Raw genomic sequence first — 11,334 nt, 5'->3', positions numbered from 1 at the left:
AATTTAGTGCTCCCGAAAGGACGAGGAACCGAGCGGATTGGGCGTGGGGAGGAGAGAAAAAAGAAAATAATAATCTGCAGCCTGCAGGAGAAAAAAACACTGAGATTTTTGTTCCTCTTTGACCAGTATTTCCCTGTTTATGGCCTCGCACCCCCAGACGCCTGCCTTTATCAGAGCAGAGAAGTGGTCTGTGGCCGCAGGGCCGGATATTTCATCCTCCGAGTTCTCGCCGCGTTGGCATTCCCCAGCCCGGCCCTGCTCTGCTGGGACACGTTGGAGTGGGGCAGCTGGACTGACGGCCACAGCCGTGCTCCAGCCCACCCACCTGGGCACCCACCCAGGCGCTGGCTGAAGCTTTTTTCATTTTATTTTGTTTTGTTTAAGTGGAAACAAGCTCGCACCACAGCCTCGTGATTGGCTTCTGCCGAAATGGCAGCTTCGGGCTCAGTTGGCTGAATTTGAGCTTGTTGGATTTTTTATTGCAATCTGTTCACTTATTTCACTTCCCAGCACCGACTGGAAGCAAAACTTCTAAAGCTGTGGTCAGGCTGTGCCCGTGCTGGGGGATGCTGTCAAAGGCTTGCTGGAAACAGCACGGGGTGGGGGGTGCCTGCTCTGCGTTTCCTATGTAGCTGTCTGACCGAGATGAGTATTTGTATCATTTTTAATGGGAAAAGGAAAAAAAAAATCACATTCAGAAGAAGAAGGGTTGGAAGGATCCTCTCTGCTTGCAACGTTCCACGACCGCCTGCCTCTGAGCCGCGGTCCTTCGGGCGGCACAGTCGGCCAGCCAAACACAGCCCCAAGTAAACAAGCCCAGGAGGAAGGGGAGCTGGCAGGTGGGTTAGGCCCCAAGTCTGAGCTGCATTAGGAGCTGGCAGGAGCGCCCTGCAAGTAAATCACCTGGATGAGAGATATTTAAATAGAAGTTGTCCTTGCTGCTTGGCTTTGCAACATTTGTGCTACCAACGGGAGCCGCAGCCTGCGTGGTTAATGCTTCTCTGTCCGGCAGGGGCTTGGGGTGCCGGGGTGTGCACTGTTGGGGACAGCGGGTCCCCCCTGCCGAGAGCATCACTGTGGGCTGGCACACCGTGCTGTCCCCCGCCTGCGACAGCTGGGTCCCAACTGACAAGACAAAGCCCAGCGTCTTGGGGTGGCTGAGCCAGCTGTCCTGCCCTGGCTCCATCACCCTCCCTGATGGCAGACAGGAGGATTTATATGTATTTTGGGTTCATTTTTATAGCTGGCACCTGTGAGGCCAAAGCCAGGAAGGGATAAGCGAAGGGGCCTCACTGTGAGAGGCCGAGCTGGTGGTGGGGGCATGGAGAGCTGCTCTGCGGTGTGGGGAGATGGGCGAGGCAACCTCTCTGCACCTGGGGACAGCGCTGGGGCCTGGGACTGGGCAGGGAGCTGGGCCTGGCTGGCGGCTGCTTTTGGAGCTGGGGCAGGAGCTGCAGCTCTCGCAGCCCGGGGGGGTTGGGAGGGGCCCTGAATTGGGTGCATTCAGCGTGGCACAGCTGGTGTGGGCTGCGGGGCGGGGGGGCTGCAGTTGCTCCTGACACTTTTGCCTCTGAATGTGATGATAAACTCCCTTTCCCGATTAGCGCTGATCCCTCTGCCTCCAAAACAGTTGGCCCTAATGAACATACGGCCCAACAGCTGTAAGCGGTTATACATATGCATGGATATATATATTTATCCCCCCCCAGCCCATCCATATATACTGGAGATCACAGCTGTTGCTATTCTTCCTTGCAATGCAGATCAGACGCTCTCTCTCTTTGGAGTCTTACTTGACCTATTTTGCAGGCGCAAGATTTTTGTGATGATGATTTCCCCAGTTGGTGCTTTTGATTCTGCCTGAAACATCTTGATTGAAGGCAAACAATGGCAGCTCCGGCAGCCGGCAGCGCCCCGCACCCACGCGCCGCCCCGGCCCCGCCAGCCGCCACGCGCCGGGGGCCCCGGCACGGCTCCGGCCCACAGCGGCTGCTGGCTGGTCCCTCCCGACCCGGCTCCTCTGATGCCACTTCCCTGTGCCCACGGGACATGGTTCTGCCACCTGGCCCGCCACCTAGGCCATCCAACTTCGACCTTGAGGCTTGTGCTTGTGTCCCCATCCTTTGCCCGGTTGTCCCCTTCTCAGCCCTGAGCCTCTTCCCAGCAACTGGAAACTGCTCCACCACCCCAAAATCTTGCAAATCACGGTGGTGATGCCCCTTGGGGTCCCAGGGGTGTCTTAGCTCTAAGACCAGAGGGGGAGATGGTGCCAGAGCTGCCAGGAATGTCAAAACCCCAGTGGCTGCAGTGCAGCATCCCATGGGTGATGAACACCTTTGAAGTGCAGTCTCCAGTGACCCCCAGCCTCTGCTCACTGCTTAACACAAACTTTCAGGGCTGCGAGGGAGCCTCCCATGTCCCTACAGCTCTCCCCATCCACACAGGGTGCCCCAAATAAGGGCCTCAAAGCCACCACATCCTGGCAAGGAAAAGCGGCCATCCGGGCGCACACAAAGCCATTTCTTGTTTGGCATTTTTGTTTGAAGTGTGTCCTTCATCTGGGTTTCTACAGCAACTGGGAAGTTCCCGTCCTGGCCCAGCTGGAGGGAGTGAAGCAGCCAGGGGAACGGAGCAGGAGGGCAGGAGGCGAGGATTGAGAGCAGGAAGGGAAGAAGCAAAAAACCAAGTTTTTGAGAAGTGGGGCTGTATTTTCCACCTCCATCTTGGGCCCAGGGCTGCTGCAGCTGGGACAGGATTCCAACTCTATCCCTGTCCCTCTGTCTCTAGAGGCAGTGCAGCCAGCTGGGGCCAAATCAGGGGGTGTAAAACAAGCAGCTTTTAGGATCCCTTCAGGTAATGAGTAGTCTACTGTGTCCCACCTTGGTTGGCCCTGGCATGGCTGCATCCTCTGAGCCCCTGTGCCAGCCTGGGTTAAAATGAAACACACTTTTCCTAGAAGAAAACAACAAAACCCAATGAAACACCAGTGGTTCGTCTTAGGCAGTGAGTGTCTTCATTTATTCATTATGAGATAATACCCAAATCTGGCTAATTAATATTCTTGCATATTTTCCAAGGGGTGATGAGGTATCTTAAACGTCTCGTGGAGATGGGCTTTCATATTTATAAGGTTGATGTGCAAACTTAAATTGACACTGTCTAAATATACCCTCATGTTTAAGCATGGGGCTTTCTTTCCCAAGGCACCGAGGGCTTTTCTGGGGTGCACACCCTGGCTGGAAGCGGGACCTGGGGCTCAGTGGGTGGGAGAGCTGCCCAAAAAGGCTCCTGCGAGGCAGGGTGTGATGTTGTGTGGTCCATCTTTCCACGAAGATGTGGGATTTCTGTTTGCTTTGGTAACGGGAACAGAGCACAACAGGCACTGACGCAGTGGTGCTCGTGGGGTCAGCGGTGCTTTGGGGTGAAGGATCAGTGTGAGCACCCACACAGCCGGACGTGCTGACGGGTACCAGGGCAGGGCCTGCAGCTTCCTGCTGAAACCCTTCTCCAAGGTTAAAAATAGGACTTGGTTGCAAACCGAAAGCCTGGTTTGCATTCGCCCTCATTATGTTGATTGCTTATTTACATGTATGCAAATGGAGGAAGAGGCAGTGGCTCCTCCACCTGGGGACCCCTTGGCACAGGAGAGCCTAAACCCCACCGTGTAAATCCCTGCTGAGGGCTGGGCCATGGGGCTGTGGCCTCTTCCCAGGATCACCCTGAAAGCGAAGCATCGGCCCCTCTCGCCGTGCCGATCCGAGGGCTGAGCCGCAGCCTCGTGCCGAGTGCGGTGGCCGCTGGCACGGTGGTTACAGCAGCCATTGCCTCTCCCCCCACCCTGCTCCACCAGATGTGCGTGTCCAGCTCCAGCTGTTCCCCATCAGCCTCCCCCGTGCAGCACCGCCAGCTCCGGGATCCTTTTTCCACCAGGCCCCATGTCCTTCATCAGACACCAATTTGGTCTCGCCCAGCTGCTCATTTTTCTTTCCGCCGTGTGACATGTTTTCACCTGGCTCCTAATCCGTCTCTTTCCATTCACAACTCGAGCTGTTTATGGATGTGCCTCTGCTCCCCGTGCTCTCCCCACCCCCCGGACAGAGCCATCCATCAATAAAACCCCGCTGTGCACCCGAGCCTCAGCGCTTCCCCTCCCAGGACACCAATATCCCAACAGCCACGGGCACACATTCCTCCTCCTGCTCCATGGGGTGATCCCACGGGGCCATTGCTTTCCTCCTCGTCACCAGCAGCACATGGGGCTTGATGGCACTGATGGTCCTGGAAGCTGAGGCACCCAGGACACCAGGGGACTCTTCCTGGATGGGGGGGCAAGAGAGGGGCTGTGGCCCCTCTGCTCTGTGTGGCCACCCACTCTTTTGGGGCTGATCCCTCCAGTGAAGGTGTGGGGTGGGAGTGGCCCATGGTGGGGAGAGTCCTAACCTTTGGGGGGTCACCCTGCAGGGTGGGGGCTGTGCCTGTGTCCCCACATTAGTAGGTGACAGGTGCTTTAATGCCTGGGCTGGCAGCTGCTGCTATCACAGGAGGAGGCAGCTGTGCCAAGGAGGAAGAGGATGATGATGAGGAGGACAGCTGGGCAGTCAAACCTGGAGGCACCAAGCACAGGGGCCATGGCTGGGGAGTACCCTGGGGTGGGGGATGGCCCTGGCTGTGCATCAGGGACCCTCATCCACAGGGAGGGATGTCACTCATCTCACCTGTATCCTCATCACCCCAGGGCTCTTCTTATTCCCCCAACAGCTGGCCCTGTGAATAATGGAGGGGAGACACCATGGGATCCCTGTGAGGTTAAGAGCATCCTGCTCCCTCCTGCCACCCTGGAGTGCTTTGCTATTAACTGAGAAGCAAACCCCCAAATATCCCAACGGACTGGGGGTTTCCTGAAGAGCCTGAGCAGGACAGGGTTGAGAAGAACCCAGCAGGACAGCAGGGCTGAGCTGCCAGGCTCTGCAGCCTGTGTATACAAGAACACACAGGGGCAGGAGGTACTGGCTCCCCGACCCAACACTGCCTGGGAACTTGTCCAGGGTTGTGCTGCCACTTCTGTTGGAATGGAATGGGAGGAGTTTGCGAGAGGGTCCCCCTCCCTCGAACCCACTGTTCCCCTGCTTCAGCTCACTGAGACTTTCTCCCCTTCCCAGTTCCCACTAAAATAGCACAGGGGAAATTCAAACTGGAACTAAACCAGGGCTGTTTTGCAACCAGTGAAAAAATAAAGCAAGCTGAACCTGAAGAGAGCCGTGGAAAACCCCTCTCCTGCCTCTAGGACACTGCTCTGTTTTATGAAGTCAGCCTCATTTTCCCCAGACGAAGATCATCCCTGCACAGCCCCAGCCAGGCCAGCCCAGGGCCCCACTGCATGTCCTGGACAAAGGGTTCCTCCTCGCCCATCCCCACAGAGGGTCCCCAAACCAGCCCGGGGTGCTGCCAGCACCGGCAAAGCCCCAGGGGCAGCGGGGCTTTAGGTGGGGATGAAGGCTTAAGGGCTGGGTGCCAGGGCAGCAGCACGGCCAGAATGGTGGATGCTGGCAGAGTCAGGAAAGCTGCTGTCCCCAACCCAGTCCCCATCCCACAATGGGGATTGTTCTGGAGCCCGCGGGCAGGATGCGGCCTGGCCGGCTCCGTGCTTGACTCACATCCTCGCCGCCGGGGAGGGAGCCGGTGGAGAGCCACATCTCCAGCACACCTTCCCACGGGGCTGGGACACGGCGCGGGGGCCCGTGGGGACCCCTCTGCATCTGGGACCCACTGCTGCCCCGAGGCCCAGCTGCTCCCTCCCGAACAGCCCCTCTGGAAGCCCCCATGGCGGTCCGGGCCGCCGCGGGACCGGGCAGCGTTTCCTTCCCAAAGCAGGTTGGAGCCTCCCGCCGGAGCTGGCGTTCCCGGGGGAAGAGCTGCAGCAGAGCGAGGCATTTGCACTAAGTGATCACATTTATTTGAATATTTTGCGTGTGTGTGTGTGTGTGTGTGTGTGTGTGTGTGTCTAAAATCGGTTACAGAATAAATACCTGTGCCTTATAGCAGGAAGTCCACTTTTTTTTATACAAAGTGCTTGTTACAGGAAGTTGCATCAGCGATATGCAGGAGGGGAGTGCGTTTTGGTCACACTTCCCCTCCTGAAAACTAGAACAGATTTTTTTTTTATTTATTTATTTGTGGTTTTTTGTAAAGTTTCTTTTCCCTTTTTTTTTTTTTGTGCATTAAATTTCCTGCCATTGTGTATTTACAAATCTCTGAAAGAAGGAAAAAAAATGCCAATATGCATGAGAAGTGGCCTTGTAACACAAAAAAAAAAAAAAATCAGCCTTTAAAAAAAAAGTAACAAACCCAAAATCTACAAGTATCATTTCATACTGAATCAATGATAGATTTTTTCTTTTTTTTTTTCTTTTTAAAAAGGGAAAGAAAAGGGTGGGGACAGGGGAAAAACTGAACCAAACCAGAAAAAATGAACTCGGAGAAATAGAAAGAGAGAAGGTGCCATTGTCCCTTCTGAAGTTTTCCAAAGGCAGAGAGGAGTGAGGAAGAGCACAACGCACAGACTCAGATGTCCGACTGAAATCCCCATCAATTTCTTCTCGGTAATTTCTCCCTCGTGTTTACCCAGCGAGGGGCAGGAAGGACTTCCAAAATTAAATTAAAAAAAGGCATTAAAATGAAAAAAATGATTTCATTTTTAAAGGATTAAAAAAAAAAAAAAAAAAAAAAGAGATATGATAGAACAACCCTCCCCAAAATCCTGGAGGGCCGTGAGGCAGGGAAAAAATCGGGTTTGATTTAATAGGGGGGAAAAAAAAAAAAAGAAAAGCCAAACCAAACCAGACTTTTCTCTCTGAACACGTCATCGAGCGGGACTCTCCGGAGAGTGTGACGGTTAACTGGTGACGTAGTGTTTGGCCGATGGCTGGCCGTAGACCCTATAGAAATCCTGCCGCCCGTGCTGCTGGGATGCGTCAATCCATTCCCTCACGGCAAGTCCCGGGAGCGACTGGGGGACGGCGGGGGCGGGCGGCAGCGGGTGGGAGTACTCCTGCGACGACACTGTCCAGGGGAAGTGCCCCGAGCGCGGGTAGGGCTGGTGCCCGCTGTGGTTGGACACCGAGGAACAGTAACAGTTATCCACGGAGCAGACGAGGATTTTGCGCCCGCCGTACTGGGAGAGCACGGACTGCTGAGATGACGTGGTGTTGGGGTAGTGAGATGGGTTGAAGACGGAGCCCGAGTGCACCGGCTGCGGGCCGCTAGGAAGTCCAACTATGTGCTGCGTGGAGCTACAAGGCACCATGGCTTGTGCGGACTGCCCCTCGCCAGCCGAAGCGCCCTGGCTCATGTACTGGCTCGCCACAGTCCCGGACGATGGCTCGAGGAAGCTGCCCTCGGGAAAGGCGGTGGAGTGCTTGCGCTTCTCCGCGCCGGAGTTGCTGACGGTGCAGGGGTACATGGGGATGCTCTGCAGGAAGGGGACGGGGGTGCTCAGAGGACCTGCGGAGGGGAACAGGAGAGGGGGATTGTATTAAGCACAGCGTGGTGCAGCTCCAGGGTGCTCCGGCTGCTGATCCAAAGCTGCGGCGGAGCCCCAAGCCCCGCATTCCAGCCCCACGTGTGCAGAGGGTCGCCCAGCCCGCCCCACCGGTGGCAAACCACGCACACAGCCCTGTGCAGGTGGACTCGCAGATTCAGTTCTGGGCCCTTGCCAGCAGGCTCGGAGCAGCCCCGGGCACTGCTCCGCAAACAGCTCAGGAACACAGTCCCTAACAGGAGCAGAGTGGGACAGCTGGGGGGACAAACACCAGTCCTCCAAGGAGAGGACTGGGAAGCCTCCACAGGACGTGGTTTGCTCCCAGGCACTGGCTGGGGGCTCTGGGACCATGCCAGCCCCTGGCTGTCCCTGCCCACATGCTGACCCCCATCTTTCCACTGACTTTTCCTGGCAGTGGCCAAACCCCTAAAAGCTCTGTATTTCAGGGTTTTGTGTAACCCCAGAACACAGCCATTTCACAAGACAAGGAAAATGCCCAGGGGAAGAGTCAGGAACTGGCTTTGTGACTCTCCCTGCTGACTGCAGAGGGGCTCCAAGGGGTCCCTGCCCCAAAGAGCTCTCCCCACCGTTATGTACTGCAGGGCAGCCAGCTACGGATACAGGAGGTAGTGAGGTCCCATGGCCCTGCACCCCTCAGGTTTCACCCACCTTCCAGCAACTTCCTCAGCTGCTTCTCCTTCTTGGCAATCTCGTTCAGGAAGAGCTTGGAGTTGAGGTGGCCGATTTTGGGTGGGGGCAGGCTGCCACCTGTACAGTTCTGAGTCCTGTTGGGGATGGCAGGCAGAGAGGTGTGAGTTACAAGGTAGACTCAGGAGAGGGACAGCTCCTCCCCCCACACCCTCCTGGAGCCAAACTCCCTCCCTAGGGTAGAGGACAGAAGTGAGCTGGCCGTCTCTGGCAGGCAGGACCTTCCCTGTCCAGTTTTGCTTAAATGTCCCCTGCCAGGGCACACCTCCTGCAGTCCATGTCCCCACTCCATGGCCATCCCAGCTCATCTCTGCTCTGCTAGCGCTGCCTTTAACTGCCTGCCCTGCCTCTGCCCAGTGGAGCTGGATGGAGCCCTGCACCCCAACCCGGCTGGTCCCATCCTCTGCTCTTCCATAAGCACAACACTGAGATTCCCCTGGTCCACGCAGAGGACCTGATTCAATGGCTGCACGAGGGGATTTTTCATCCTCCCAGAGAGAGAGGGAAGCTGAGCATGGCACATGCCTCTCCCAAACCCTGTAGCATCCCTGGCCCTGGTCTTCCTCTGGATATTGTGCTGCTGCCACCCCTGTGGACATGAACACACCCTTCTCCCCAAACACGTCTGTCCCGCTGCGCTTACCTGTCCATTAAGATTTTCACAGACTTGGTGTTCTAGAAGTGGAAGGAGAAGCTATGGTCAGTAAGGCCAATCCCTGCCATGGTGGCCATGCCCCCTTTCAGTGTCAGCTTCCATTTCAGGCCCCCCAGGAGGGGACAATCTGACCATGGGCACTGAGCCCCGTTCCCCCTGCATGGGCTGCTCCAGCCCCATCCCCAGCTGTGGCACCTCCTCATTTGAGGCCAGCACTGAGCCTGCCTCACTTCTCCTTGACTTCTTCCACTGCTGAGCACTCTGGAGACATCAGCCAGCCCTGCTAATGTCCCCATCCTGCTCCCCACCGCACCCCACACATACCAAATTTTTCCCACACAACCAAACCTCTCCACAGCCCCTGTCCCACCCTGGCATGGGCAGCTTGTCTTACCTTCATGAAGTTGATGTCCTCAGTTTTGTCGAACATGACCTGGACAGAGCTGAGGAGCTTCTTGGCCTCCTGCATGCGCTCATTGAGGTGCAGAACCTGAGCCGCATTCTCATTGCAGAACTTGGCCTGGGCCTTGTCCAGGATCTCCATGGTCTTCCGCAAGTCCTCATCCAAGATCTGGTGCATCTTCTCGTACTGCAGGCGCACCTCGTCCTTCAGCTGGTTCACCTTCTCCTGAGGAGAGGAGCAGGGTCAGTGCTCTGGGCCCTTTGACCTCTTCCTGGGTCCTTTCTCAGAAGTGGTGAATGCAACCTGAAAGCTGCACCCCAGCTCTGCTCTCCTGCAACACCCAGACAGCTCAAACCCTGCTGTCAACTCCCACATGGCAGCACTTCTATGTGCCAGAGACCCAACAGGGACACTCTGAAGGTTTGATAGGTTCAGCAGATTCCTGGACTTACTTCCTGGGGTCTGTGTGGGGATCAGCTCCAGAGACCCAATGCCAAGGAATAACCTGCTACACCACCAATGGAAGTGTGGTCCCCTGAAAAATCCCACCCATCCCTATCTGCATACCCTTTCCCATCTTCATCCTCAGCCCCACCCCAGGCTGGAGACACTTCATGTTCCAGAGCCTTCATGCTCTGGGAGGCCGAGGGGCTTTAAGGACCACAAGCACTCCCTTCCCGAGAAAGGCTGTGCTGAGCTGAGGACAGGATGTGCCATCTGATATTTAAGGACAACCTTGTTCCACACCTCCCAGGGCCCATGAGGCTGCAGAGCAGCTCCAAACACTTTATTTATTCTCCCAAAATGATGACTGATGACACTGAAATGGAGGCTGGAAGTCTGTCCAGCTACTCCTCCTCTGCATGCCCGCCTTCCTCCCTGCCCACCCGGTCCCTGTGTCCCACGAGCTTGTCCCCATTGTGCCACAGGGTGACAGTCCCTGGGACTGGCCGTGGCAGGGTGAAGCGCTGGTTACCTCAACCAGCCGCTTGTCTGATTCCAGCTTGTAGAGCTGCTCCTCGATGTCCTGCTCCCGCTCCTCCAGGCGGTCCTGCTGCTTCATCAGCATCTTCTGCAGAGATGAGGGAAAGCAGCATCGTCAGAGCCCAGCGGCCGCATGTACCAGTGAACATCAGTGCTGCCCACACTGGCTCTGCCCACATGGTTCAGGAGGGACGGTGCTTTTTCCCAGCAGGATGCCCCTGCCAAGCTGAAAGCCCCCACATAGCTTATGGAGCTGGAAACTTGGTTACTTCAATGGCAGAGGGGCTGCGTGTGCCGGGCTGTGTCATCGGCTGGGCTGGGTCCCCTGGATGGGGGCAGCGCCTCGGGTAACTTTCTGCAGCCCGGTCAGTGGGGCTGGGTCAGGGCCAAGCCCTGGGGACTGTGGTGGGGCCCAGAGAGGCTCATCCCCCACTAAGGCAGTACCATTTTGAGGCCCATCACCCATCGCCAGCAGGCTCCTGTGAGACATCGCCACCTCCCTCGCGCTCCCGTACGCCACGCCAAATCCTTTCTCCCTTCCCCGCCTCCCTGACAAGCCCCAGAGCCAGCATCAGCGTAATCTGGAGGGACAGAGTGAGGAGGAACAGAGCCTCCCCCCGTACACTGCCAGCCCCCAGCCCCACTCCTTGGGGCTGGGCCTGGGCCATCCACCGAATAACTGGGACAAAACCTTATCCCCAGCTATCAGCGCGAGCGCCTCGCTCCTGCACGCTTCCCAGCCTGGAGAAACCCGCTGCCCGTGAGAGAAGGGCTCTATCCCTGTGAGCAGGAGCAGGGCTTCCCAAAACACCCCTCAAAATCAACTCCAAATATTCGCCCTTCATGTTTATTGGGAGGAAAAGCCAGGACACCAGCGGGGCGAGGAGAAGGGCTTCACCCGGCGCGGAGATGCGGCGTTCGAGACTCAACGACGGGGGCGAGATGGAAAGAAACCGGCAGCAAGAATGAATTTCGAGGGGATTATTGCTATTATAAACCGTCACTCGGGAATTTATAATCAAGTAATTAATTCCTGGACGAGGCGGG

At 56.5% G+C, this 11,334-nt stretch overlaps 1 protein-coding gene across 1 annotated transcript in view; it reads right to left on the bottom strand.

Moving 5' to 3' along the window:
* Positions 1 to 5,930: 5,930 nt before the first annotated feature.
* Positions 5,931 to 11,334, bottom strand: part of TRIM8 (tripartite motif containing 8) — a 30,514-nt gene continuing 25,110 nt past the window's right edge. Inside the window, exons 3-7 of the mRNA XM_038140822.1 lie at positions 10,280 to 10,375; positions 9,295 to 9,528; positions 8,889 to 8,920; positions 8,207 to 8,322; positions 5,931 to 7,500 (exon numbers count right to left, since the gene is read on the bottom strand). Of these exons, the coding sequence (XP_037996750.1) occupies positions 6,893 to 7,500; positions 8,207 to 8,322; positions 8,889 to 8,920; positions 9,295 to 9,528; positions 10,280 to 10,375 (1,086 nt within the window). The 3' untranslated portion in view covers positions 5,931 to 6,892. The remainder of the gene's footprint in view (positions 7,501 to 8,206; positions 8,323 to 8,888; positions 8,921 to 9,294; positions 9,529 to 10,279; positions 10,376 to 11,334) is intronic.

Source organism: Motacilla alba, chromosome 6 (assembly GCF_015832195.1).
Source record: "Motacilla alba alba isolate MOTALB_02 chromosome 6, Motacilla_alba_V1.0_pri, whole genome shotgun sequence".
NCBI lineage: Eukaryota > Metazoa > Chordata > Aves > Passeriformes > Motacillidae > Motacilla > Motacilla alba.
The sequence above is the reverse complement of the archived record's forward strand: the minus strand, read 5'-3'. Positions and strand labels throughout refer to the sequence as shown.